The sequence below is a fragment of the Crassostrea angulata genome, chromosome 5 (assembly GCF_025612915.1).
Source record: "Crassostrea angulata isolate pt1a10 chromosome 5, ASM2561291v2, whole genome shotgun sequence".
NCBI classification, from domain to species: domain Eukaryota; kingdom Metazoa; phylum Mollusca; class Bivalvia; order Ostreida; family Ostreidae; genus Magallana; species Magallana angulata.
Window position 1 is genome coordinate 29,711,191 of NC_069115.1, and position 27,826 is coordinate 29,739,016.

The window sequence follows — 27,826 nt, forward strand, 5'->3', positions numbered from 1 at the left end:
ATGTAGGTGATCCAAGTGGAAGGAGAACTTTTTGTGACTCAATTATACACATTTATCATTTATTTCTTGACTTGGTAATTAACCAAGGCATGTAGCATCGTTTTTGAAAGGCGAAGTGATGGTTTTTAAAAATAATACTTTTTAGAACCTAATTGATAAAACAAAAATAAAAAAAGAATCCTTTTTTTCGGGTATTGTATATATAGAGAATAATACATACCCTTTTCTGTATCACAGCCTGAATCAGCCCGAGGGATGATATTGGTCGAGGGCTGAAACAGGCTGTGATATGGGAAAAGGGTATTTATTATATTCATTACATAGTTAGTGATAAAAAAAAAATAATTAAAAATCATCCTGAACAAAATGATTTCAAATATTATTTGAGAGTAGTCTGTACATGTATCAAATAAAAATATGAGATCTTATTTTTTTACCTAACATGTAGAAATGAATAAATTTCTTGAAACTTCCCCATATCCTATATCACGAAAAAGTAAAGGCTTAATTACTAGTTAATGATGAAATATACATATACCCGATCATTTAGGTCATCTTCAAAGACCCTATCATTTCAAATTAAACTGAACTACGGGTATTATGTATGATTTCAAATTTGTTTTAGAGATCTAAAAATGTGATCTATTTCCCCCCAAAAGTGTTACAGATAAACACATTTTTCTTGAGTATCTGTCTATATGGGCTGGGTATATTTGGTCTGGGGAACCCTTAAAGTTATCTTCATATATTTATGGGGGACATCATGTTTTCCGGAGTTGGGTAAACAGCCGATCCTCCAAAGTTCGGAGGGGGAAGGGTCGGGCATACACCTTATATAAGCCATTCACCAGGTGAAAGACCCTGCATAGGTAAAAGGACACTACATTTATATATCAATACATTTATAGAAGGTGATAGAGTCAATTCGTTTGGGGGGATATTTTGGTTGCATTTACGGGCCGACATTCCGATTACGAACACTAGTCTCTGTGTATTGAAGGTTTTCACCCCCCTCAGACGCCGGACTTTTAATTTGGGACTTTGTCACCAAAATGGGTTCGTAGCTAGCTCCTATTTCTTGTATACATATACCTCGGGACGTTAACTTTCTTGCCAATGTCAGATTTTGTGTCAATAGAAACTGGAATATGACCTAAAGACATCAGAGGGTCCCATGTCATAGACCGTGGATTCACCACTGAGATAAGAAAACCCACTGCACTGCACAATACCTACTCAATTTATAGGACATCAGAGCGCAGCATGTATTTTTTGACCATCCTCGGACTTTGTACTTTGGTGGCGGCTTTGCCAAGAGTAAAAAGACAGGTAAAAATCTTTAATGAACGAATATACCTTAACCTTTTTCTAAAAAATTTCGAATTTTTTTTTCTTATTTTGGCCGTTTTTTCGTTAAAAAAAGATCGTGTATCCGTTCCTCGTGGTATATAAGAGTTTAATTTCATAAAATGTCGAACTATAGCATGAGCTTTACTTTTTATTATCTGATAATTAAAAAAATCATCAAATTACCACTTCACCTAAAAGCTTGACCTCGGGTGGCCTTACATGCCCTACTTTAATTCAGATTATACAAGTTTTTAAGGGACGGATGAGAAGGGGTTGAGGCTTTGACTTGAGATCGTCTGTCCAAATCAAGCGCTGATAATTAATAGTAGTTTTGGTTTTTTTTTGGTTTTTTTTTGGGGGGGGGGGGGTGGTGGGGGGTGTTGTATTTGTAATTTCAATATACCAATTTTGGACTATATGATTTAGAACAATAAGTTATAATTTGGCATTGTTTACTTACTAAGGTACCGAACATTCTAGACTCTCTATGTATATTAAGTTACTGCTGAGCAACAAAATGATAGATCGGGTGCTTAATATTTTTCTTAATAAACAATAAAGTTTGTTTTTCACATATCCAGATAAATATAACTATATCCTGCGGTAAAGTTCATAGGGTTTGCATTTGATTATCTATTAATATTAATTATTATCAATCAATAATACTGTATGTCTCTGATACCTAACGTTACACATGTATCTTTTCCTTATGTTAACACACAGGGCATTCTTTTAATACCGGATTCTATTTTTACGCATCAGTGAGGGTTCTTAACTCTAAAAAGCTTTCAGTTAAGACTTTATCAATGTACATGTACAAAAGAAAGTATTCCAAGTAAAGCAATAAGCAATTTAAAGTACACGTATGTTTATGCATCGTTCATAAAATGTACTTTACATACATGTACGAACGACAACTACTATTCTTAGATGCATTGTCTGTATACTAGTATGTAAACGCCCACGATTGCAGTATGTAATGTAAAGAGAAAATGCCTCTTTAAGGCGGATAATTTCACACATAATTATTTTTAGGGAGTGGGATGATTCTATATGCAATCGCATATATCCAAATCTAAATTGGATTTGGTGTGAACCTGTGCTCTACTTATTGGGTAAAGAATCCGCTATGGGGGGGGGGGGGGGGGGAATGAACAAACTGTTGATGTTATTTACTGAAAGTATACTATTTATCCAATTTACATCTTATGAACAAACCTGCCACCAGAAATGTAGGAAAATGAAATATTTGCACCCTTTATAAATTCCCAAAAAGGAAATACAACACTTTAGCAATTTTAAAAACACATCCACACAAATCTGATTTAAAACGGCAAAAAAGACAAGACAAAAATCGTTCTTTCTCATACTATCGTACAAGTACATGTACATAGCTAAGCGCTCGGCAGTATTTGGACGAAGTTCAGGGTCTTTTGGATAAGACCATAAAAAACGAGGGCCGTTATTGTCACGGCTATAGCAGTGGAGAGATAAAGCTATAGATATTATATGGTACAAGCTGATTTTATAATATGATTGAATTTGAAAACTTCATCTGTATAGTACTAGTAATCTGTTTCTTACATGAACATGCATTAGTGGGATGAAAAACGACCAATTTTTTCTCTGTTTTTGACATTATTACATGTATATGGATTTCATAGTATCTTCAAACTTTGTGTTTTTTCTCTGTTCATGACAGTACTATACATATGTATTTATAGAGATCACTTCATCCTTCAGTCTTTTTATCTAGAAAATGCAACATTAGTTTACCTCACAATGATATTTATATGAAACAAACATGATATAACATGGAAACAGTATATAAATAGTGCCTGTTTGGGAGGGTAACAGTTGAAATTGACACCCCGAGAAAACCATTGTCAACCGACGCGAAGCGGAGGTTGACAATGGTTTTCGAGTGGTGTCAATTTCAACTGTTATCCTCCCAAACAGGCACTATTTATTTTGTTATACTGAATGTCTTAATTTTTAAGAAAATTTTACTGCTTTTATATAGGAATAACGTGAATTCTACAGCGAACCGTACGCGCACAATTTTCGCGCATGTAACATTTTTTAATGTTACCCGTTGCTAAGTGCGTTACTAACGCTGAGGGTAATAGAAAATATTATTAACTGCGTCTTAACCAAGCAGTATTTAACATGAAAGTATAACAATATAGTATAACAACAAACTCGTTATATTTGGTTGTGTCAGTACTTGTATGAACACAATCGGATTTTATATGAAAGACGAGATAAAATACTCATTAGATGTTTGTATCAAAATCTAAAAAAAAAAAAAAAACCACTTAAAATTTACTCAATGTAGGCCTACTGATGTTATTCAAGTAATGACCGATGTCCACGGTATATTATGTTGCAAGGTAAGCTAATACTGTGTGCACGTATTTTGAAATTCATATTTTGAAGAAAAAAAATTCTGATTGCGAGCTAAGGGGATACTCAACTTGACTGTACACTTGTTAAAGGTTTTGTTAAACTGTCGACGGAATTGCGTCTATTCAAGGATACGATGCCCTCATAATCTAGGATTTTTCTGATAGGAGAGAAATAAAAAAAAAAAATTAACATCCTATATACCCACCATTAATAAATAAAACAACTGCATTTGCATGTAATTATGTAGGTACATGTATAGGTAACCCTCCTGTGATGCAATATAAAATGACTGAAAATTAGAGAAAATCATTATTACTTTATATTTACATTTTCAACTGTCTTTGTGATAACATTACGAATCAATTTTGTAGCCTATAACCAAATAACTTCATAAAAGATGAGTGACACAAAATGAGCGTGTCTTAAAGCATAATCGAAAAACGGTATTGGCTGCACCGCATAGTAATACATATATGTGCTACAGCATGTGCTACATGAAAAAAAAATAGTGGTTTTAAAATATTGAAATATTGTTTTAAAGTGAACAAATTAGAAATAATATAAAATATAAGTAATAAGGAATCATTCTTTGAATATTATGAGATGATAATTTCGGTCGGAGCATGGTAAAGTCTATCTGCCTTCGGGCTTTATTGTATTTGGCCACGCCCCGATCGAAATTATCACCTCATAAAACTAAAGGAATGATCCCTTATTCCTTAATTATTGTTCACAGGATCAATATTACATGGAGAACAAATGTTCAATGGCCGCACGTGACACGAGTTGCCCCACCGGATATTGCTGCGCCTACGACGAATTCTTCCGCATCATCTACTACTGCAAGAAACTGGGCGCCATCAACGAGTCCTGTTCGACGGTAGCCAGCGACGCGGACTGCCCGTGCGAGCCTGGCCTCACGTGCGTGCCCACAGTCCAGGGCTCGTCCTTTGTTACTATTTATGGTAGATGTAAACCGGTTGGCATGACGACGGAAGAAGCCGGTACGACGGAAGCTGAACACACCAATCATGGGCATCACGTGACCAAACATGGCTAGAGGGTCGCTATATATGTAAACTTGTGTTCACGCTTTGTTTAAAATTTGTCTTGACATGTGACATGTTAATTTAGAATAAATCATACCTGCTCTTTCTCTTATACTATTCTTTGATACCCCTTTATATTACCACCCAGAAAACGAAGTTAAGGGATGATATACTGGAATCAATCACGGCCCATCCGTCTGTATATCTGTCTGTCTGCAAACAATTTTTTTGTCCAAGCTTGAACTTGGAAACTGCAGAATGAATTTATCTAAAAATTTGTACAAATGTTGAACACCATCTGAATATGTGCACCTGCAATTTTCATTGAATTAGACATGATTCTCCTTAAGATATTGTAAATTAATGTTAGAATGGTAAGGTAGGTAACCCTTACAAATTTTATCACTTTAGTTAATTGTTATGTTAAAAATCTACATCCAAATGTTATTTCTTTAATTCTAATTTTTCAAGAAAATATGTATGCAGTATATTAAGTATTCTATACACTGCCAAAAGCAAATAACTATATACATGTATTAGATAAAATCATAAGAGATAGATGGGAATAATATATAATGCCGGACAACTGTAGCCCTTTATATCTGCACGAGGCAACAATATATATATATATATATATATATATATATATATATATATATATATATATATATAGGCAGTGGCTTGGCTTGTTGGTTACTAGTAAACTACAAACCTAGCGACATTTCAGGCGGCGCATCAGCAACAAATAAAACCTCCTTCACATCTGGGAACAAGTTTTACAAAAAGTCAGTTTTTAGTATGTAAAATCAACAAAATCTATTAGGAATGTATTTTATGATTTAGTACATGTTTATTTAGTCAAGCAACAAAGAAAATAAATCCGACAATTAAGTATGATGACATCATGCAAGATAAGAAAGAAACCTCGAGCGATAGAAATGGACAAAAAACGATGAAGGACACAATATTAAAATAAAACCAAACGAACAACAAGCAAAAAAAAAACCAAACAAACAAAAAACAAAAAACGCAACAAACAAACAAAACCCCTAGAAATACATGTATAGTGCGTGCACGCTGGATGCATATTCGGGCAATAAAATGTCATCAGTGTTACCGTAAATGATGAGAAGGGTCGAGCAACGACGTGCATGTGAAACTAGAATATTTTTGACGCTTGCCAAAAAAACGCTGATACAAATAAAATCTAGAATATATTAAATTAAGCAAGCATCTGAATTTTTGGATATTGTACATGTACTCTCGACAATTAAAGGTAAATGAACAAAATACACTTGATTGACGAAATTACAGTAAATAGAATTTATAAGCATATTTGCGCTAAGTTCACAATTTCGGACAACCTTCTTACGATTTTTTCATAACCATAAAACATTGAAAGTCTAACGGTTTCGGCAATATGATTTCTCACCAAAAGATATTTTAATTATTGAAAATTTTTCATTTAAAATCTATTAAAGATATTCTTTTATTGGTCCAAAAATTTAAAATATTTAACTTCTGATTCTTTATGTTCAAACTATACGATCCACAAATAATACCAATTCTTTGACTATATAAGAAAATATTTTAAACACCAAAGTTGTCAGTAAAAAATACATATTAAATTAATTCTACTTATAGATATATTTTGTCCATCACACCAAGTAAAACCTTTTATCTGGTAATTTAATACATTTTGACCAGAGATCGATAAAAGAAAGCTTCGAAATTATGTCTTGCAATATTTTTAACTCTATTCCTTCTTGCTTGTTGAATCACAATTTGATTTTCATCGTTCAAACTACATGTATATTGAGAAATCAATTTAGAAATTATTTTTTTATTATTTTGAAGCCACCATATAAATTTTCGGCGTTTGGTACATATACATGTATATTCGCAAGTGTTATATAATTTTGTTGTCATGTATCTAATATAATATTTTAAAAGATATTTTACGACCATCAATAGATCTATCTGTGTTGGTTAAATAAGTCCAATCCACACTTTGCAAAAGTTGTTCCCCTTTGCGGGGTCAACCCAAAGGTCAAACGGGAAAAACACAACTTTTCCCTTCTTTATGCAACCAAATATTTGGGCGCCGTGTGAAGAAATCTCTCGGAATTTAATTTATTCCTTCGATGTGTGGGTTGCCCCAACTTGGGGCAATCAAAATTCACAGCGGAAACTGATTTCTAATGTCAAATGCCGAAGTTACAACCCTCTAAACTACAAAGGCTACTGTGAGGAATATATGATTGGGTTTTTCCCCAAAGATGGCGGCCAAGGGACATAATGGTCTATTGTGACCCCCCCCCCCCCCCCCCCCCCCCCGGAATACGCGAGAAATGTATTCTCATACATAACAAGTCGATCAAAGTCTAAATTTAAACATTTTGTACTTGTTGTACGTGTTATTTCACGGATTTAAATTTGTGCTGTAGATGTTTCTAAAATAATAAAAACAGTCTATCAGTTCACTAGGTACGTTCAGTGATTGATCTGAATATTAACATACGGTAATGGAAAACACTTTTTGCTATTTATAGCCGATACTGATATTTTTAGCTTTTATACCAAAAGTGATGTTTGTCTTAGTAATACGCGATTCTTTCTAATGTTTTTATGTTAATAAAACTTGTGTTGTTGATTGATATCGATGTTCACACTAGGGAAGGTTTCTCCGCCTTGAACAGTTATCTGATCCATGAGTTGTTTTTTCTAGAATCACTCAAATACATCGGGAAAACCCAGATCTATTTTTAGAGTGTTGTAAGCCATTGCTTTTAGAAACAGCCTTATACGACCTAGTATTGGTATTCAAAATTTGGTTCAGAATGTAAGTATTTACTTATTTTTCCGTAAGTTGTATGTTTTACAACTCTTTAATATTTTGATTCTCTTGAATTTGTTACATTTATCCTTGTCTTAGCTCTGAAAATTTTCATTTCTTAAAATAGAATTTTCTTTGATCTTGAAATGTTATAGGTTACAGTTATAAAGAAAAATCTACAATTTATTGCCATTTGGTATTCAAATATATGATTCTCCTTTATCAAATGATATTATATATAAAAAAAAAATGAAGAGGACTTTTGAAAAATGTATACACTTTGAAATATTAAACAGCTTTTAATAGATAAAGGGTGACAATTAAGAAGGGTGTGGGTGTGGAAGCATTCCTTCATGTTTTAGGCAATAATGCAGATGCCTTGGTGAAGGGATGCATTGATAATGTTCAAAACTTCATCTAAGTCAATTTAGTGATTCTTCGTCATATGTGACCCAACGGAAAGCATATAATTATATATTTTTGCACGCAGCCATATGTTTAGATTTAAAAAAAAAAAGGGTTTGAAATTCGTCGGTATTCGCGGGTTATTGCACAAGGGAGTGATACAATACATTAAAATAAAGTGTAGTAATAACAAAAGTATTCATTATGTATATAAACAGATTACAATTATTATATACAGTTATAGAAAATATTTTATATGAATTTTATCCCGTTAAATTCAAAATAAATCAATGTGATTTTTTTTTCTTTTAAAAAGTTAACTCATTATCGTAGGTGTTTTGATTAAACAACCTCCTTTATAATGAATGGCATTCAACGTACCATTCACGGTTAAAAAAGATACCACTTCGAAATAAAGGTTTTAAATAAACTATGTCGGGATTTCCACTTTTAAAGGAAATATGATATCAGAGTTATATATATACTTCTTTGAAAATTTTAGATATTGGATTTTGCGATATAAAACAAATTTTGTTTACGGATTATCAAAATTGGTCTCCGAAGAAATTAAAATCGCAAGCTCAGTTCAAGATCTCTATTTTACATGTGAATGGAAACGAGCTTTGAACGAGACTTCCCAGGTTAGGGTTCACCAAATAGGTTTTGAAAGACCTTCCTGGTGTGAATTGGAAAATCTGTTAAATCTGTGGAAGAAACCGATATATAAGTGGAAATATATCAAAAAATGTCATTTTGGATGTAAATTGTATCATATTACCTTTGTAGAATCTTTTGCATTCACGGAACGAAAACTAGTGATGTTGCCAAATAAAAAGGATAATCATGGGTTTTTCGGGCTCCCTTCCCAGAAATACCGAGATTGGTCCGAGAAGACAGCAGTTCAAGTAACAGAAGATGACCCCTGTCGTTCTAAATCAGAGTATTTCTCAATCAACCCCTTTACGCTACATCATTCAAGGTGGAATTGTTTCGATGATGTAGAAACGGACGCCATTCCAAAATCACCATCAAAATCTCCTAGACTACTAATTTCGGATTCGCCTTCTCCTTATGACGAGGATTTAGAGCATGATGGCGAAGTCTCGAGTTCTGTTGTGTCATCGCCTTCCGAACATATATCCCCATCATCATCGTCGTCATCATCTTTGTCTTCATCATCAGTGTTATCACCGTTTTCATCGATGTCGAAGGGTTTTCTATCATCGCTCCCATCCTTTCCCGAAAACAATCACCAGGCGGCAGTGTTATCGATAGCGTCTTATCAGGAAAGCGGTAGTGTTCCGGACAATATGTTATTTGCAGACTTTAGCAATAGAAACAACGGCTCACAAGGTGTGACATCAGATTTGAGATCAGCAAGATGCTGCTCTTCACAATATATTGAAGAACAATCTCGAACGGATTCCGATATGAACCGACCATATTTACCTTACATAAACCAGAGCAATTTTGATGTTGAACAGTCAATACTAGAGCGAAATTGTAGTGCCAAGGTATGCTATTTATTTTTTTTTAAAGAAACATGCTATTTGAAATATAAATATGAAAAGAAACACATTTTTTCAATACTCAAGAAACACATTTTTTTCAATACTCAAGTACGTTCTTTTATATTATTTATGATATCAATAACAGATTCCATTTACATAGAGAGGGCTTGCAGATAAAATTTTAATTTCCAATTTCTTCTTTCAGTCTTCCACACCATCAAATTCATCTTGCAAATATTCAATAGCAGTCGACGAAAATGAACCAGGTAAGAAATAATTTTATTAAAATATTATATATATGAAATAAGTTTGGTTTTGAGGTCAAATGAACTAAAAAAGATATTTTACATTTAAAGATTGTGCAAGGAAAACGGAGCCCATGGAAACAGACCGGTACCCAGACAAGACTCTGGAGAAAAATCCACTCCTGACCGATTCAGCTCAGGCCGTGCTCAATATGGGATACTTACCCAAACATGTCAAACAAGCTGTCGATAACGTGCTCAAGACCAAAAGTAAGATACTAGTATAAACTCCTTCTTAATATGGTTAATTACAATTTAATTTTGGATTTCTATTCATTGAAAACATTATTTTTTATGTTTATAGCTTGGCAGACAATGAACGTTGAGGATATTCTTGATGTCATTACGGAAAATGATGAAGAAAACTCGGAATCTGCGAAAACTCAAAACGAGGCTTCAGCTGCAGACGACATAAAAAGTAAAAATATACGTATTTCTCTCTTCATTGCTTATAAATTACTAATAAATTTTAAAATAATTGCATTATATGATTCATCGCGTAAAACAATGCAGTAGATAATCATTAATATTGAGAAGAAAAAAAAAGCAGAAAGAAAATTTATGATTTTTGGGTTTTTTTTGTTCAGATCCCGAAAAGCTCAAAGAAAGTAACGAGACTTTACGAGAACGAACGATTTGTAAAATGTGTTGTACAGAGAGAGTCTCCATTGTCTTTCTTCCCTGTGGTCACCTGGTCAGCTGTGGTCAGTGTTCACCTGCACTCCGGAAGTGTCCCATGTGTCGACAGGGAATCAAAGGAACCGTCCGGGTCAAGTTCAATTAATCCGGATTAATCAGAGAATGGAGATTTTATTTGGGAGCTGTGATTTCTTTTCAAAATGTAACTGTGTGTGGATTTATAATATAAGTGGAGGATGTAAAGGATTTAATGCAAAATTCAACTAATCATTATCTTAAAGTTTCATGCAAACTTTAATAAGTTACACTCACTAAAATCATTTTTTTTTTCAAATTTCATAAGCAAACATTTAATATATATGCATAATAATAATGAGCATTGACAGGATAATTTTATACTGAATATTATTGTTGATATGAAAACTATACTATTTTTTTAATTACTGAATTAATATACTAGTTAGTAATATAACATTGAGAATCTGTGTACATATAACTAAATCAGGAAAGCACGTGGGCATTTTGTCATGACGTCGACGTCTAGATTGTTTAATCAGAAATCGAAGGTTACTGAGTAATTATTTAAAAAAAGAAACAATCTGACAACCAGAAAGTCTGAAATTTGTGAGAGCCAATAAGTTTATACAGGACTGAATGTAACATTGAAAGTACTAAGAGCAAGGTACTAAGAGCAAGGACAGGAATATGTTGTAAAGCTAGTACATGAATCCAAATGCCAAATGTTCCAAGAAGCTGTGATACCTTTAATTTCCATGGCATAAAAAAATACAGCCCCCCCCCCCCCCCCCACTTTTCCTATATCTCTTAACATACACCCGCATTCACCAACATACACATGTATACATGCATTTATTTTGCTTAATTTGCCATGCGACGGTTTTATTTCATTATACGGCTAGTGTGAAATAGTTGAGAGCATAACTATTAATAGTATACCGATATGTATGGTCTTTCAAGTAATTGATCTCATAATATGTTGAATGTGTACTTGAAAAATAAAAAATTCGTTCTTTCAGAACATATTGGTATGCTTGTCTTTCAGGAAGTTACAAGCTATGTATAAGTGGCTGAAGTTCTTGCATGTTTGTATTTTTCCAACTTATAGAGCGTGCATGGGTATAATCTAAAAAGAAACAAAAATGTCATAGTGGGCTAAAGGTGATACGGGACACGTCAGTATGTGACGTACTTCATCGAAATAAACAATAAAAATCAAGTATAATTAAAAAAAAAATTCTTCACCAAAATTGTTAACTAACAGCGTAGCGCAATCGATAAGAGCACTGTAAGTTCTAGCGTTTGAAACCTGCTGGGGCCTTTATAATTGTTTCCTTCCCCAAATTTTTTTTCTAAACCGGTGAGAGTATTTTGTTCATATTAATGTATATTTATCCACATTTAATATCGACGTTTCATACCACCTTAATTTGTCAATGAAAATTAATGTATTTATTAGCCGTTATTATCAGATCTCTTTGAGGTTTTAAAAAGGGTACTTTTAATATAAAAGTTTCTAGCAGAACTAAATTGAAAATATTTGTCGATGCCAAGAAATGATTTTTGCTCAGTTTTGGTTACCGCAGGAAGAAATTTCCTAAAAACATCATAGACACTAATCACCATTGTCAGCAATTTTTATAGAAATTGAAAAACATCAAGCGTGTTACTTTAACGTAAAGAAAGATTTTTGATCGGAAAAGCAACAAATTGAAAATAAATCAAAAAATTGTTAGAGCGGAAAATGTTGGTCTACAACACCGATCAGTAGCGCCAACGACGTTTTTGGGAGTTGATTTTAATCAACTCTCCCATGCAGTCACTCTGGCAAACCGAAAGTGAAACAGTGTTTGGACCTAAGCACACATCATCACCGCTGACAAGTCTTAGTTCTTGAAATATAATAGAAAAATTCGATGTAATGTATGCTGAAGCATTGTTTTTCAAGGAAACCTATCTATAATCACTTTGAAAATAGTAAAATTTTATATAATACAAACAATTTACATATTTATGTAGTCTCATGTATTCCTACGCCAGAGTTTAATATAGTCTCGTTCAACCAAGAGCTCGGCTGTCTCCGTAAATCTCCGACAAACAGAGAAGCTCTCTTGCTTGTCGGAGATTAACGGGGACAGCTGAGCGTCTGGTTGAACGAGACAGGAGTTCAATATCAACAGTGCTTAGATCAATACAATTTTTAGAATTGTTTCGATTACTTTTAAATAGTTTGATATCTATCTATCTTTAAATATTACAAAACATGATTCATGTGGGGTTTCTCTAAATTCTTGTCTGAAAAGTCTAATTAAAATTTCATATTATAAAAAAGTGCGTAATTTAAATACAGACTAGAATTTAATTGCCATGCAAGATACATGTAAGTTGATTTTAAAATAAATGATAATCGATAAAATCAACTCCCGTCAGTACTTCAGTACTTTGATTAATTTTTGGAGCGCTCAAGTTTCAACCGACCTTTGATGATCAAGGAATGGGTTTCATAATAGATAATCAATTAAATAAACTAGTTTTAATGTCATATTATAAGAGATCGAACAAACATGTACCAAAGGGAAACTGTCAAAGAGAAATTAAATTAATGTTGATCGACAGAGTCATCACATTTTAAAACCATCAATTGTTCACCATTTGGATATCATATTTTTATCCTTCTTTATGTTTATTACGTATCATGCAATGCATTGATTTTTTTTTTGTTAAATATCGACATAGCAATATATAAAAGACTGCGTTAATCTAATCGATAAGTGCACTGAACATGTAAGACAGTAAATGTAGATACATATATACAAGTCAAAATAAAGATTGAGACAGGATACTGTGGTTTCATCAATATTCGTTGAATACCAATTTTCGTGGATTTCGTTGTTAAGTTGATCCACGAAATTAAATCTTCATTGAAGTTCAATTTCAACTAACTTTTTGGGATCATTGGTCACGAAATTACGTATCCCTGAAACTGTGGTTTTCAAAAAATTCCCGAAAATTGATACCCAAGAAAATTAATGAAACCACAGTATAAACGTTTTCCACCTGCATGCACCTTTATCAAGATCGAGACGTTTACGATTTGAATATTATATTTTACATTCATTCCGGTCTATTTTTGATTGTGGCAGTCAGCCAATTTATTTTTAAATGTTGGAAAACCGACCAGTCATAAGTAAATAGGCAATTTTGAAACTCTATATACCTGAGTGAGTTCATCTGTGTATATTCTGTTATTTTTAATTTTTTGAAGTGGGGGTTGGGGTTAAGTTTTGTTATTTTTTAGATTCCCTTTTTAATTTTTGTAGGGGTGGTTTTTTTTAGGAAGGCTGGAAAATATTTGCATAGTACATATCAATTTTTTCATATTTTTTTTCTACATGCAAAATGTACTTTAAATTCAGGACGGCGTAGTGAACTTTAATATATTTTATTACATTGTAGATCAATTAATAATCTGAATTAAGATTTAAAAAAATAATATGAACAAACATTACGATATCAATGCAATTGCCAAACATGCAAATATATATTACAAAGACAATCAAGGTGTTCCGTAATTATTTTTCCTACTATCTTTTTACTTCCGCTATATGTATTTTGTGTATTGCACAATCCATTGAAATATGCCCTCGGCGCGCATGTTTTGTAAACATTGAAGATCGAAATGGAGGGGACAATGTGTAGCTGTCGCCAACTATTACTCGAAGTCTATGACAAAATGAACTGTGACGATTTCCGAATTCTTACTTTTCTCGCAAAAGACCGTGTCAACAGAAAGAGGCGAAAGGAAAATGAAAACATTCTTGATTTTTTCGACCTTCTTGAGAGAAAAGCGATCATCAAATGCGGGCCCGAAGAAATCGACTTGTGGTTTTTGAAGCAAGCGTTTCTGCTCATTGGGAGAAACGATCTTGTGTCTACATTAGTCAGAGTTGGAAGAGGATCATGTAAACAGCCAGAGGAAGGATTATTTGTAAACATAAGAAGGTACGTGGGTGGCTTAATTGCGTGTTTATTTTTCGCTTCTATTTTTAGATAAAGGGAAATCCCCTGTCCCATATCGTTATGTCTATTTTTAAAGATGACCGGCTCACTGCATGATAAAAAAAAAATGCAGTATAAAACGTCATTCCAAGACGTGGGTATATATATAAGCAAATACCGTTCTTTGTCAAATGTTCATTTAAGAGAGAGTTCAATCGCTAAAAGCTTGTTATATAGAGCATATATATACATATATGTATAATATATACACGTATATATATTCCTACAATATGTATGTTTGACCTAATCATTGAAATAAAGGTTCTAGCATTCCAAAAAAAAATCGTCTTTGTTTAAAATCTTGCCAATTGCGTTAGTATGCTTTAATAGTGTGAAAAAAAACCCCAGTGTTGACAATAAACAACGATAAAGGGATTTATTTTATGTCAGTTGTTTATTTATTAATTACACAAGAATATAGGTTTTTCACAATCCGCGTCCTTTAATTTGCATTTGGTTTGCTCGTAATCGTATAAATGATCGATTTTTTTTCTTTACGGAATAAATTATAATTTCACACGATAACAAAACATTGAAAATCAATTACGTATATTTACATCTACCGGATATTATTTCCTCTATTTCTTACGGAAACGTATAGTTAATTTATAGTTCTATAGAAACAGCCAGACTGAAATTTACATGCCCCGTTTATCGATTTGTCGAAATCTACAGCGACTGAAACTGACAAGATACTATAAAGGACTTTAATTGACACGCCCTGTTTATCGATTGGTCGAAAGCTACAGCAACCTAAGAAAAATCACGGACTGCACGAAATAATCATGATGATGTCAGACTCAAAGTTAGCTGCAGATCTGTAGCTCTCTGGTTGAAAAAATTCGGATAGACAAACCAGAGAGCTACAGTTCCAAGCGTTGTAAAAACCTCCGATTTACTCCGCCGTTTTTTTGTCGCTCGCTTCGGGAATTATATCCGACTTTAAAAGCATTCCACCGCCTAAATAATTGGATTTATTAATTAAACATATATTTTACCCCAACTCTGGTCACTTTGTTTTCCTTTCAATGGTTCCGAACGGCCATCCTTCGCCTTGGAATGTCATCGTTTTAAAAAACTCGCCTTATGACAGCCATGTTTACCTAGTAGCGAGATCTCGTTATTTGGTCACGTGATAAAGGGGCATAACTCTAACTCGCGTTTCACGTGTTTACCTTCACAACAACCGGCATTTGATTTGATTTCGGCCTGTATCTTAACAAATAAACACTGACAACTATTTTTATGAGTTTACCTATTTAGTTTAGACATTTATCGATGATGCAGGCGTTTAATCACGCATACTTTCTCTCAACTTTATGGTTCTTTGCTCGTCTGAAAATATACACACCATCTTTTTGCACAAGGATGCTGTCCATGTGATAATCATACTACCATGACGTAATGCACAATAATTGAATGAGCATGTCGCCATGGATCTAAATAAGTGCCTAAATTGTGAGCAACCATTTCAAATTAAGAAGAAGGGTTTTAAAAGAAAATCAATTTCAAAACTGGCCATACCCTTAATCAGGCTCAATGACATTTTAGACAAAAAAATAACTCTTCCTTTAACACCAACCCAGAAGTTTTTGTGTAATGACTGTGCATCATTGACTCTTAAAATTTATAAACATGACACAAAAAAGAACTCTAGTTTCATTAAACCAGAAAAATTGAATGTAAAAAGAAAATTCAGCTTTACTCCTGTGAAACTTGTCAAAAGAAAATGCCTGACATCTACCCCTAAACATCTGACTTCAACCCCAGTAAAATCTATTAAATTAAAAACATTTAAGAAAGAAGGGTTCAAAGACAAAGTGTGCAGGTACATCAAAGATTCACACTATGACTATGCCTTGAGAATTATGATGAAGAAAAGCAAGTGCGCAAGAGATGCTGTGATGAATGTTCTAAGGCGCATGATTAAGAAGGAGGTGAAAAATGCTAACATTCCATCCCTCAAAATTCCATCAACTGTAAAGTCTTTACAGGATTTTCAATGGCAACGAGTAATCCAAGAGGCAAGTCATAGTATTCCTCTCTTGACAGGACTTTTGCAGGGATCATTGTCATGTCGTTGGAACAAAAATGCTGACATGTAAGTTAAAAAATTAATCTGTACATGATGCATAAACCAAAATAAAGGAGTACAGCATGACTGTTGTTATTTTGCTAATACCTAAATTGCACTTTAAAAAACACCTGTGAAAGAAAAGTTTATATAAAAATTGATAAACACAGGATTTTTTTGTTAAATACTGGACCCTTGTAATAAATTTAATTGGAACATTGAAGAAAAAGTTAGTACCTGTTGCACTAGTACTTGCAGGTTTGAAAGTTAAAACTAGGGATTTATTTTACAACTATGTGAATATAATTTGACAATTGTGCATAAATTAAAGATGAAAAGTATATAGTATATTTTTATAATATAGGAAAAATGGCATTTGCATATTTCTATTCCTCTCTGATTATACTTGTGGAGCATTATAATACAATTCATGTGTGTTCTATACCTCTATACTTAAAATATTACAGAGATGACAAAGGTAATGTTGGTTCACTTGTGCCAGCCCTAGGATTTCTTATGGGTACCATTTTGCATTTCCACAATCCCAAGAAGTACAATCTTCTCCAGACTATTATATCTGTTGAAATGTACAGATCAGGATGCAACCAAAAGGTATTACAATATAATCATTGTTGTACCATTATGAAATTTTGAAGAAAAAAATTAATGAAATTAACCTCCCTCCCCCCCCCCCCCCCCTAAAAAAATTAAATATACATAGCAACTGTTTTTACATCATATCAACATTCCAATTACAGATTTTTAGGTGGTTCCAAAAGCTGGGATGGTGTAAGGGTGTTAAGGGAACAAGAACAGCAGTCGATAAATTGTGCACAGAGTTTGATGACAGCATTAACTCCTGGAAGAATGCTATTCAGGTGAATATTTTTTTCTGAATATTGACATGAGTTAATCTGTTTTATAATGGACCAACCAGAATCAAAATTAGTTTTCATATTGAATAATAATGTGTTATTTATTAAATTTACACATTTTGATAAATCATCACATTTCATATGTCCAGGTAGAACTGCAAGGACCCCAACCTGATGAGCATCAGTCATCAGTAGAGGACTCGGACTCGGACTCGTACAGCTCTGATGACTCAGTCAACTCCATCATTTCAGAGAGTTCAGAGAACCAAGACTCATCTGATGTGGAAGTTAGTAGTGAAGATGAAGTAGATGCCATTCCTCTTCCACAAGACAATTCTTTCCTATATGATCAAATTGAGAATGGAAATCAGAGTATGTGATAAAAATTTGTAATTCAATTTTACAAACATTTTTTCTTTAGTGTCATAGTGATAAATGTCCATTGCCACAACTTTTAACAAAAGGTATAAATGTGATTTTGTTTACATTTGTGTCTCTTTAAATATCTAATCATAACTTGAGTTTATTGACTTGCCTTTAACAGATCCAGGTTATAGTGTGTGCTGGGATAATGTCCAGAAGTTGAGCGTGACACGGCATCATCTTCGACAAGACAACAAAATGATGTTGTGGGCCCTGTGCTTTGCAGCCAAGAACAGGATATCCTTCCGTCATCTGGATGATGTTGACGACAAGTGTTCTATAAGTGACATACAACTGAAGGTAAGTGATGAACATACAATGTATAATTATTACGTGTGTAAATTAACTAATTAGCTGTTGTACAAATTTATGCTGTACATAAATTTAATTATTACTGCATGTACATGTTTTTTTTTAGAATTACCTACCATCCATCCAGGATTGGAGAAATCTTCAGAAACGAATGGAATGTGTTGTCCAGAATATAGTTCAGAAAAACTTCCCTCAGTTCAGTGAAGCTCATGTGGCAACTATCCAGCATCAGTACTCTGATATTTCTGAAACAAAGTCAGAAATTGTGAGTTTACTTATGTATCTGCATGGTTTTAATTTGACACAGATTATGCTATAGGAAATAAAAACAAAAAATTATTATTATTGAAAATTTTTATATATATATATATATATATATATATATATATATATATATATATATATATATATATATATATATATATATATATATATATATATATATATATATATATATATATATATATGTGTGTGTAATTGCAGGCTTTCTTGATTACAATAAGTAACTATTTTGATAGGTAAATCTTGGAGTTATTCAAGAGAATCCATCCTCCGCTCGTGGAACACTTGAAATATTAAAGTATCTCCATAAGTATGTACCAATTGGACAGAATGGACATCCATATCCAATCCTTTGTCATGGAGACCAGCTAAGTGTTGAAAGAATGGTAGAAGCAAAGCTGTCAATGGCCTTTAGTGAGGATGAAACAGATCAGCTTACTGGACTTATTCCAAGACCACAAGGATTTCATAAAAGATGCATAATACTTCAAGATTCAATGAACATGTTGTTTAGTGGGAGCACAGTGGGAGATAAGGGTTCTCTGTTTCATATCAAGAACAGATTTGGCTTCCGTACAGTGAAGAAAAAAATCTCTGACTGTGTTAACTCTGCTGTGGATTTCTTCAATTTTGTTACTGAAGGAAGTGTTTGCATGATTGTCTGTAATATTTTGAACATTGATAACATTGATGTGAACTCTGATGTCATACCTGAGGATGGCACTGAAAGACAGGAAATGTTCGAAGACATCTGTAAAAGAGTGGTTCAACTCGTTTGGCCCAAGATAGATATGAAGTCTATACAGCAGGCTGCAGAGGGTGATGTAGTACAAGACTCAGACTCTGATGATGACCCTCAATACCTTGATGACACCATCCTCTACTGGAATGATCAGACACAAGATGAGTTGGAGGAGACTTTGCCCTACTATGAAGATTCTGATGATGAGTTTGGTATGAATTAAACATGACATGAAAACTATTGATTTACAGTCAAACCTCAAGATCTCGAAATAGATGAAACTGCATGGTTAAAAAGTCTAGATACCCAAGTATTTGAGATATCAAATGTAAATTACTTAAAGTAAAAGTGGTTGGGACTTACGTACAAATCACTTCGACATATCCATTGTATTCGAGATATGGGTTTTCGAGATACTGAAGTTCAACTGTATTTGCATATTTATGTTTTTGATAATTAAAAATTTAAAATTTGTGCATATATTAGCTGTGTCTGAAAATGTCTTTACTTCTGATTTTAGATTTACCTGAAGTAGTAGACCAAAACAGTGGTGATTCTGTGTTTCAGTATAGTTGTTGCATGCTGTGGCATGGTCTTCTGCACATGGTACAAAGAAATGCAGAACGTTACAACAATGGGGAGCAGCTCATATCAGACTGGAGGCTAGACATGGTGGATTTCTGGAATAACAACCACAATAAGTATCTTATTCTTGGACACAGACTCTTAGCAGGTACTGAATTAATGAAATAAATCTGTAAGTTACCATGAAAGAAAGCATTTTTAGGAAGAAAGTTAAAATATGTGTCTCATACTTGCAAAATATCTGTCAGGTATCACTGGATTGTTGCCTGCGAGAATTCGGAGTGAAGTTGTGTGGAACAGCACAGCAAATCTATTGGGAAAACCAGGCCATAATATTGCTTTGGATCTGGTTAATGAGTTCCTGAATAATGAGTTTAAGGGTAGGCGTCTTTTAATAAAGAAGTAATTCTGTTCATTATATGAATTAAATCTTTGAAAGATCTTTTACAGTGCACCTTTTACCGGTATATATTTCATACTTACAGCTAACCTGAAAAACTCTCATGGGCAATACACAGAAACACAGGTCTCAAGATGTAGTAAAATTGTTGGGAGTGTAGGGAAAGCCATTGAGGAGATCCTCCAGGTTAATGTCATCCAAGATTATATTCCACGCTCGCCATCATCAGATGGCTCTTCAAAAGCAAAGTTAAAGAAATTTATTGAGGAGTATGGAATGGAAGATTTGTTTGTTGACAAAGGAGATGAAAGACATCACAGTGGATTTAATGATTTCAGACATAACATTTCAGTAAAAAATCCAGAGAAATTAAATGCCAGGTTAAATAAATATGTGAAAGTGTTGGAAAATGAAGAATTCCTTTATAATTAATAAAATATTAAAAATATGAATGTATACCTGTCTTTCCTAATGTTTCCTAATTCTTGTTTTTGGCCTTCATCCTGCACGGACAAGCTTCTTGACATAGATAACAACAACTGCACTGAGAACACTCACATTCAATACAGTTTAGTTTACAAAGAGATTGTGATATAGAGGAGTATCCAATGAAATAAGAGAGAATAGAGTCCCTAAAACACTTTGTCCTGCACTTGTCCAATGAACTACATAACTCCTTCATTTCATCTGAAGCATGAAGTATTGATCCAGGGGTTACAAAGTACATGGCCTTTGCCTTGCGTCCATCTCGCCCTGCCCTACCAACCTCCTGCCAATAGTCCATTACAGAGCTACATGCACCCCAGTGAATGACAAGGTCAATGTCTGGGATGTTGATCCCCATACCAAAGGCGATAGTGCAGACTGCAAGTCGTATCACACTGTCTGGCTTTGAAATCTCATGCAGTATGTACTCAAGATCTTTGGTAGCCATTCCAGCATGATACAAAGCAATGTGGCTGTTGCGCTGAACCTTTTTTTGTTCAAAATAGGCACCTTCTTTTAAATGGCCCAATATATCCCGGTAAAGGCGGCCACCTTGACTCAAGCTCCTACAATTTTGAAGAGTATACCCGGTAAATACTTTAAAATATAAATTGAAGTATGAACCCCAATTTTTTTTTTATCCTGCAAACAATAGCTTTTTATAGATTCATTAACAATTTACCTAACATATACTAAAGTCTTCCTGGTTTTGATACCATTTTCTTTAATATCATTAAACAGCCACCCAAGTTCTTCAAAAATATCTTTTGACCTCTTGTATTCCAGGTAAATGTTAGGTCTGTTGAGTTTAAAAATTAAAACATATCATAACAAAAGATTTAAAAACACATTGAGAGTACAAGAATATTTTGGCTAGTTGTGGTCATTCGTTACACATGTGTACTGATCCTTCATTACACAAAAGTTACCTGTCAGGAGATGCAGTGAACATTTTTAGACCAGGTAGGTGAATTCCGCTTGTGATGTGCTTCAGAATCTGCTGTGTGCAGGTTGCAGTAAGCATAAGGAATGGAGTTCTTGGAAAATGGGAGCGAAGTTCTCCGAGTCTTGCAAAGGTTGGACGAAAAGTATCACCCCTTTAACATTTAATCAAATGTGCTCTCATCAGATATATGTATATTCTAGAACCATAAGAGTTTGTTATATTGTTGACATTTGATATGTAATGGGAAAATATAGAGAAGGATTAACAAATATAAAGAAGTCACTATGTATGTCACTTCATATGAACATACAATGTACATATATAATTAACAAGAATCAGAACACCTTAAAATTACCTCAAAATTAAATTAAAACTCTTACCAGGACTCCAAAATGTGTGTCTCATCTATGGCAATCAGTGCAACTCTGTCACGATACAAACTGGAATTGAGTATTATGTTTCCCCATGACTCGAAATTTAGAAGTGTCTCTGGTGACATATATAGAATTGAATATTCACCTGTCTTTATGCCTATATAAATATTAATATATACCCTTTTAGTTCAACTAAACAGTGTTAATTTTTTTTTTGCAAGCAAGCTGTACAATTTATTCAAAGATAAACACAAAATTATATCATACCTTCAATAACCTCATGACTCATCTCATCCATGCCTTTCATGACGGCAGCAGGAATTCCATGATCAAAATTCTGCTTGCACTGATCTATCATAAGACTCTTTAAGGGAGATATGACAATGCAAACATGTCTAACGTCTGACTTCTGTTGATCAAGAATCAAAGGGGGCAATAAAAAACATACACTTTTGCCAAACCCGGTAGGGAAAACACCCACAGTATGCTTTTTTTCCAAAATACTCTCTATCACAGATATCTGTTCGTCTTTAAGATCGAATTCAAAATTATATAGTGGTCTAACCTCTTCGAATATCTTCTTAACATTCACTGCAGCCATAATTATTTACTGTGTGAAATTTGTGCATTACGTCATAAATTCTGCTTTCACGTGAGACAGTTTAAGGGTGTATATTTTCAGACGAGCAAAGAACCATAAAGTTGAGAGAAAGTATGCGTGATTAAACGCCTGCATCATCGATAAATGTCTAAACTAAATAGGTAAACTCATAAAAATAGTTGTCAGTGTTTATTTGTTAAGATACAGGCCGAAATCAAATCAAATGCCGGTTGTTGTGAAGGTAAACACGTGAAACGCGAGTTAGAGTTATGCCCCTTTATCACGTGACCAAATAACGAGATCTCGCTACTAGGTAAACATGGCTGTCATAAGGCGAGTTTTTTAAAACGATGACATTCCAAGGCGAAGGATGGCCGTTCGGAACCATTGAAAGGAAAACAAAGTGACCAGAGTTGGGGTAAAATATATGTTTAATTAATAAATCCAATTATTTAGGCGGTGGAATGCTTTTAAAGTCGGATATAATTCCCGAAGCGAGCGACAAAAAAACGGCGGAGTAAATCGGAGGTTTTTACAACGCTTGGAACTGTAGCTCTCTGGTTTGTCTATCCGAATTTTTTCAACCAGAGAGCTACAGATCTGCAGCTAACTCAAAGTCTCACAGGAGATCTAGACAAATAGGCTGTTTCTTTTAGCTAACGTACTTTTGTACATTAACAATAATTTAGTGAATTTTACTAGCTTTTCATAATCAATTTATTAATTAATAAAATGAAAGATGTTCAAATAAACAATAAAATTCTTTCTTTGACGATTCAATCGGGTTATGCTAACGCAGGTTTTTTCTGCAATGTCACTACCTTCATATTCCGAATGAATCATAAAAGTTTAAATGAACACAGGGTTTTGACACAATATGTGCAAAAAAAAATCGTCAATATATATAGTACCCCTATTATACTATATATACTGATGTTTGGTTTTTTTTGCACAGATTATGTCAAAACCCTGTGCTTATGAAGGTGTTGACATTTCAATCAGTTTTATTAATATAGTATAAAAAATGTGTTTTTACACTCGTTTATTAATATAATCGGTGGGTATTCCTATGTCCTTTCCGATATATTTCATTTTATCAAATAAAATATACAACATGAAAGTTGTCATGTTGTATATTTTTTTTTTATGTAAAATGAAATATATGGGAAAGGACAGCAGTTTTATTATCAGACAAAAACACATGTACACTGGAAAACGTAAATACATGTATACATATGTATTTACATGTAACATTGCATGTATGTATTTTGTTAATAGGATAATTATATTATAATCATTTGATACAGCTTTTCAGTTAAATATCCAGCAATTATACATATCTTTTTGTCTTTAACTATTTTCTAATGATTTTTTTGACATGACAATAATACAATAATTCTGAAAATAGGAACTACATGTATTTGTTGAATCGCATCGTGTAAGGAGCGGATCCACAATTTGGTTTTGGTAAGACAATTTGGTGCACGCTATCATTATTTAGTATTAGAATTGGTGGGTATTGATGGTTTGAACACGTGATTCCCTTTTTTTATTCTTTGAAGAAGATTTTTTAAAATATATACTTCTATGTATTTTTAAAGTTTCTTATTTGTTCTTTTTTTTATTTAGAAAACTGCTGTATCAAGTGGGAGAAGAAACCGGACAAGAAGAGTTACAGAACTTGAAAGCGTACCTGTCCTCCAAAGTAGGGGTCGGGAAGAGGACCCTGGATCTGATCCAGGACGTCTGGGATTGTCTGGACGTCCTGGAGGAGAGACTGTCCGACTCGGAAATGTTTCCGTTGCTGAAAACCGTATATGCGGGGGATAAAAACCTATCGGGATTACTGGACGATTTTATAAAAGGTATGAATTAAGAGAGAGAGAGAGAGAGAGAGAGAGAGAGAGAGAGAGAGAGAGAGAGAGAGAGAGCTGATTTACCATATCAATCCTATCAATCCTAGGTATTGCCATTGTTGGAGCGACTGGCGGACAGACTGATAAGGCCCCTGTGCAAGAAGTGGGTGAGCATGTTCAGGCACAAACCCACGCCCTGGGCACTCAGGTCGAAGATAGGACGGGGTCAGAAGAGGCCACCTTCGACCCAACTCCCAGCGGTGGTTCCACCATGACCGCGGACGGCGCCCTCAGTGGATTCTCCGCCACCACTCTGCCGTCTCGACTTGGGGCCTATGACAAGGGGAAAAATGCAGGTACGATATGTAAATTTTAATTTTAAAAAAGCCTCGAAATATAAAGAAGTGCAATTTTAAACACTTAATTTTATTTATTTATTCCCAATATTTTAGCGTTTTCATTTGTATATGAATTATCAATTCAATTTTTTTCAAAATCAAATGTGTATGATTATTTAAAAAAGATATTTCTTAGAGCATCTTTGCTAGCCAAGAGGTTTTGGTCTATATATTCGTCGCCTATGTAGGGGTAGGCGAAATGGACCCCAAAAACTCATGGCTAGAGAAGCTGATCTTTGATACATGACATTGTACGGTAGGATACATTTCAATGAAGATGGTAGTAATGAAAAGATGCGGTAATGTGCTTTTCCAGGGTCAGTGATATGACTTATTTTATCCATTTAGGAATCTGCATTATCTTCAATAACGAAATATTTGCCAATACAAATACACACCCTACCAGAAACGGAACAAATAAGGATAGGGGTAAGTTTACTAGAAAATTTATTAGGCTAAGTGATTATATTCAATCATTTTTAGGGAGTGTATGCTTTTGAGAAGAACTGTTACATGTAAGTACAAAAATTAAAAAAAAGTAAACACTTAAAATCGGGATATTTAATACAAATGTTTTACAGTCAATCTCACTGATTCCGACTTAAAGAATGTAAACAAATAGATATTTTCTATACCTGTACGAAAAATAAAATAATAAATCTATATTTTTAAATAATTACTAAATTCAGACTTGCTGGAGTACTCATTCAAATTGTTTGGGTTTGATGTACGAGTGTACAATAATACAACGTGCCAGGAAATCAGTTACATACTAGGAGAGATTCAACAGATAGACCATAAGGATAATGGAGCCTTGGTAGTCTGCACCCTGAGTCACGGTAACTTGAACGTGGTATCTGGTGCCTGTGGCCAGGATCTTCTAATCAACTCCATGACGTCACTCTTCCGCGCCGACAACTGTCCTAGCTTGGCGGGAAAACCTAAATTTTTCATCTTTCAAGCCTGTCAAGGAAAAGACACTCAAGATGGTAAGAAGGGTTATTTCTAAAATAGATAATTATTAAATATGCCAGGTATTTTCGAAGAATAAAAAACAGATAATTTAAAATGATTGAAAAAACTTCTAATGCCATCTTGTATTCACTTTCAAGGTATTTACAAAGTGTTAGGTATTCTTGTCTATATCTTTATCGGGCTATATAGTAATGGTTATTTTCAGACTATCTAAACCTCCCCCAAGAAGATATATTATAATTTTCTTTATTTCTTTAGAGAGCTTTCCTATAGCAATACTGTAGAAATTATGTTTCAAATTAGATTGAGACTTGTTGGTTTTCTTCTCTAAATTAAGTCAACGGCTAAAAAAATCAAATTTGAAGGAAATTTGTCGGCCCACATTCATCCTGAGAATAACGACAATTTTATCAATAATGCAAAAAGCGAAAAAAAAAATTCAAACCCCGTAGTAGTATGACAGATTTTTGAATATACTGCGGTATTTCTATGATATATCAGATAAATAGCTCAATGTGTTAAAATTTTCAGTCTGGCATCAAACAAATGCGCCTGTCATGGCAGAGAGCGACACGAATTTGTTTCCCAATAGTCCTATGGCGGAAGTGATGACGGAAGTTCCTCATCTACATCAACTGAATTTGGCGCCCGCGGAGGCCGATTTCCTGATCGCTCACTCCACGATGCCGGGTTACGTTTCCTTTCGGAATGACAAGGGGTCTTTCTTTGTTCAATCCCTTGTCAAGCATCTAAAAGCACACTCACCCAGGTATATACTTGATTTATCCTAAGCTAGCTATACACTTAATTGTAAAACTAGTAAAGAACTACCCGACAATCCGTTTGGGGAAATTTTTTTTCGCGTGTCACAAAATATGCGAAAATGGGAAAAATGTGTAACTTTTATTCTTTGCGTCAGTCATTATTTGAGATTTAAAAAACATTCTTATAAATAGCAAACAATACCGGATATAATTCCTGTGTATTAGAGGTAATTGATATGCAATGTTAAAGCGATTGCGAAAAAAGAAATAAACAAAATTAGACCATCGCGAAAATTACCGGATATACGTGAAAATCAAACATATAAAGCGACAGTTTTTCCAGATACTTGTATTCATAATTCGCGATATCTGTCCGGTAAAATGGAGTAAAAACTATATATTCCATTGAAAGTTTAATGACAGTCTAATGTTTGTTAAAAAAGAATTGCTGACTTAGTCTTGTTGACGTTAATTAATTCTTTTCATGTAATTTGGATTGTCTGCATTTATTTCCCAGAGAGGACGTCATATCCATTCTGGTGGAAGTCAACCGTGACGTCAGTCAAACAATCGGACAAACTAGTGGAGGACAAATAGCGGCCCAGATTCCGGAACCCAAAGTCCGGCTGACTAAGAAATTCTACCTGTTTCCTGTTGAAACCGAGGTCTAGGCTAGACCAAACGGTATTGATATTTCAAATTAAAATTTTACTCGAATTTCTTTTTTAAAGTTTAATAATTCTTTTCATTTAGTTTTTTTCTTTAATTTTTTCCAAGGGGAGGGCGGACTCATGCAGCAGCCTGATTGTTCGTAACCCGCCGCTGGCCAGATGCTGCTCTAAATGAATTGTTAGTTTGTACATGTATTTAAATTTATTGCTACGGTCAGTGATCGTCCCAAGCCGATGTTTTTTTTTATGTTAGTGCACACAATATTATGTATAATATCTAGAATCTTATACTTCAATATCTATATATTGTATATATTTAAATAATCAATGTATAAAATCTGGTATAATAATGATAAGTTTCAGAATATCTATAGATACATGTATACTGTAATAAAATTGGTTTTCTTAATATTTGTTCTGTGTTGTTCGGCATCCTGATCAGCTTGTATATATAAATGAGATTCAGCTAGGCGAGGGTAGA

General features: G+C 33.9%; 5 protein-coding genes and 1 long non-coding RNA gene across 8 annotated transcripts; 4 read left to right on the forward strand and 2 right to left on the reverse strand.

Moving 5' to 3' along the window:
• Window positions 1–882: 882 nt before the first annotated feature.
• LOC128184567 (uncharacterized) lies at window positions 883–4,913 on the forward strand. Of its 2 annotated transcripts, XM_052854106.1 has the most exons (3): window positions 883–1,056; window positions 1,139–1,329; window positions 4,496–4,913. In XM_052854106.1, the coding sequence occupies exons 2-3, from the start codon at window positions 1,264–1,266 to the stop codon at window positions 4,817–4,819; spliced, it is 390 nt and encodes a 129-aa protein (XP_052710066.1). In that variant the 5' UTR covers window positions 883–1,056; window positions 1,139–1,263; the 3' UTR covers window positions 4,820–4,913. The 2 variants fall into 2 exon arrangements, with proteins under 2 accessions (XP_052710066.1, XP_052710065.1); XM_052854105.1 differs by having other exon boundaries at window positions 883–1,329.
• A 2,587-nt stretch (window positions 4,914–7,500) lies between these two features.
• LOC128186248 (E3 ubiquitin-protein ligase RNF34-like) lies at window positions 7,501–11,543 on the forward strand. Of its 2 annotated transcripts, none has more exons than XM_052856043.1 (6): window positions 7,501–7,650; window positions 8,836–9,563; window positions 9,766–9,826; window positions 9,917–10,075; window positions 10,170–10,283; window positions 10,453–11,543. In XM_052856043.1, exons 2-6 carry the CDS (start codon window positions 8,868–8,870, stop codon window positions 10,647–10,649), a joined length of 1,227 nt encoding a protein of 408 aa, XP_052712003.1. In that variant the 5' UTR covers window positions 7,501–7,650; window positions 8,836–8,867; the 3' UTR covers window positions 10,650–11,543. The 2 variants fall into 2 exon arrangements, with proteins under 2 accessions (XP_052712003.1, XP_052712000.1); XM_052856040.1 differs by lacking the exon at window positions 7,501–7,650 and adding an exon at window positions 8,553–8,690.
• A 2,415-nt stretch (window positions 11,544–13,958) lies between these two features.
• LOC128186287 (caspase-8-like) lies at window positions 13,959–27,754 on the forward strand. Its single transcript, XM_052856080.1, has 8 exons — window positions 13,959–14,524; window positions 24,311–24,546; window positions 24,645–24,893; window positions 25,284–25,364; window positions 25,625–25,924; window positions 26,442–26,679; window positions 27,192–27,358; window positions 27,452–27,754. The coding sequence occupies exons 1-7, from the start codon at window positions 14,202–14,204 to the stop codon at window positions 27,343–27,345; spliced, it is 1,581 nt and encodes a 526-aa protein (XP_052712040.1). The 5' UTR covers window positions 13,959–14,201; the 3' UTR covers window positions 27,346–27,358; window positions 27,452–27,754.
• On the forward strand, window positions 15,886–17,612 carry LOC128186289 (uncharacterized). The gene is made up of 3 exons (XM_052856082.1): window positions 15,886–16,682; window positions 17,123–17,267; window positions 17,414–17,612. The coding sequence occupies exons 1-3, from the start codon at window positions 16,015–16,017 to the stop codon at window positions 17,549–17,551; spliced, it is 951 nt and encodes a 316-aa protein (XP_052712042.1). The 5' UTR covers window positions 15,886–16,014; the 3' UTR covers window positions 17,552–17,612.
• On the reverse strand, window positions 18,097–19,934 carry LOC128186290 (uncharacterized). The gene is made up of 4 exons (XR_008243931.1): window positions 19,816–19,934; window positions 19,259–19,430; window positions 18,382–18,510; window positions 18,097–18,230 (listed from the first exon to the last, which is right to left on the reverse strand). It is a non-coding gene; the product is annotated as an uncharacterized LOC128186290 (long non-coding RNA).
• On the reverse strand, window positions 20,363–23,085 carry LOC128186288 (uncharacterized). The gene is made up of 6 exons (XM_052856081.1): window positions 22,348–23,085; window positions 22,087–22,237; window positions 21,690–21,857; window positions 21,443–21,559; window positions 20,734–21,326; window positions 20,363–20,509 (listed from the first exon to the last, which is right to left on the reverse strand). Exons 1-5 carry the CDS (start codon window positions 22,679–22,681, stop codon window positions 20,753–20,755), a joined length of 1,344 nt encoding a protein of 447 aa, XP_052712041.1. The 5' UTR covers window positions 22,682–23,085; the 3' UTR covers window positions 20,363–20,509; window positions 20,734–20,752.
• Window positions 27,755–27,826: the final 72 nt, after the last annotated feature.

What these genes read in the sequence shown, in the direction of transcription:
- LOC128184567 (XM_052854105.1), top strand. Translation starts at nt 1,264, where the DNA reads ATGTATTTTTTGACCATCCTCGGACTTTGTACTTTGGTGGCGGCTTTG. An exon ending in TGCCAAGAGTAAAAAGACAG is followed by an intron (nt 1,330 to 4,495) that starts GTAAAAATCTTT and finishes TATTGTTCACAG; the next exon opens with GATCAATATTACATGGAGAA.
- LOC128186287 (XM_052856080.1), top strand. Translation starts at nt 14,202, where the DNA reads ATGGAGGGGACAATGTGTAGCTGTCGCCAACTATTACTCGAAGTCTAT. An exon ending in TGACAAGGGGAAAAATGCAG is followed by an intron (nt 24,894 to 25,283) that starts GTACGATATGTA and finishes TTATCCATTTAG; the next exon opens with GAATCTGCATTATCTTCAAT. An exon ending in CGGAACAAATAAGGATAGGG is followed by an intron (nt 25,365 to 25,624) that starts GTAAGTTTACTA and finishes TACTAAATTCAG; the next exon opens with ACTTGCTGGAGTACTCATTC.
- LOC128186288 (XM_052856081.1), bottom strand. Translation starts at nt 22,681, where the DNA reads ATGGCTGCAGTGAATGTTAAGAAGATATTCGAAGAGGTTAGACCACTA. An exon ending in TTCACTGCATCTCCTGACAG is followed by an intron (nt 21,560 to 21,689) that starts GTAACTTTTGTG and finishes TAAACTCAACAG; the next exon opens with ACCTAACATTTACCTGGAAT. An exon ending in AAGACTTTAGTATATGTTAG is followed by an intron (nt 21,327 to 21,442) that starts GTAAATTGTTAA and finishes TCAAAATTGTAG; the next exon opens with GAGCTTGAGTCAAGGTGGCC.
- LOC128186248 (XM_052856040.1), top strand. Translation starts at nt 8,660, where the DNA reads ATGGAAACGAGCTTTGAACGAGACTTCCCAG. An exon ending in CTTTGAACGAGACTTCCCAG is followed by an intron (nt 8,691 to 8,835) that starts GTTAGGGTTCAC and finishes TTACCTTTGTAG; the next exon opens with AATCTTTTGCATTCACGGAA. An exon ending in AGCTGCAGACGACATAAAAA is followed by an intron (nt 10,284 to 10,452) that starts GTAAAAATATAC and finishes TTTTTTGTTCAG; the next exon opens with ATCCCGAAAAGCTCAAAGAA.
- LOC128186289 (XM_052856082.1), top strand. Translation starts at nt 16,015, where the DNA reads ATGGATCTAAATAAGTGCCTAAATTGTGAGCAACCATTTCAAATTAAG. An exon ending in TGGAACAAAAATGCTGACAT is followed by an intron (nt 16,683 to 17,122) that starts GTAAGTTAAAAA and finishes AAAATATTACAG; the next exon opens with AGATGACAAAGGTAATGTTG. An exon ending in GATCAGGATGCAACCAAAAG is followed by an intron (nt 17,268 to 17,413) that starts GTATTACAATAT and finishes TTCCAATTACAG; the next exon opens with ATTTTTAGGTGGTTCCAAAA.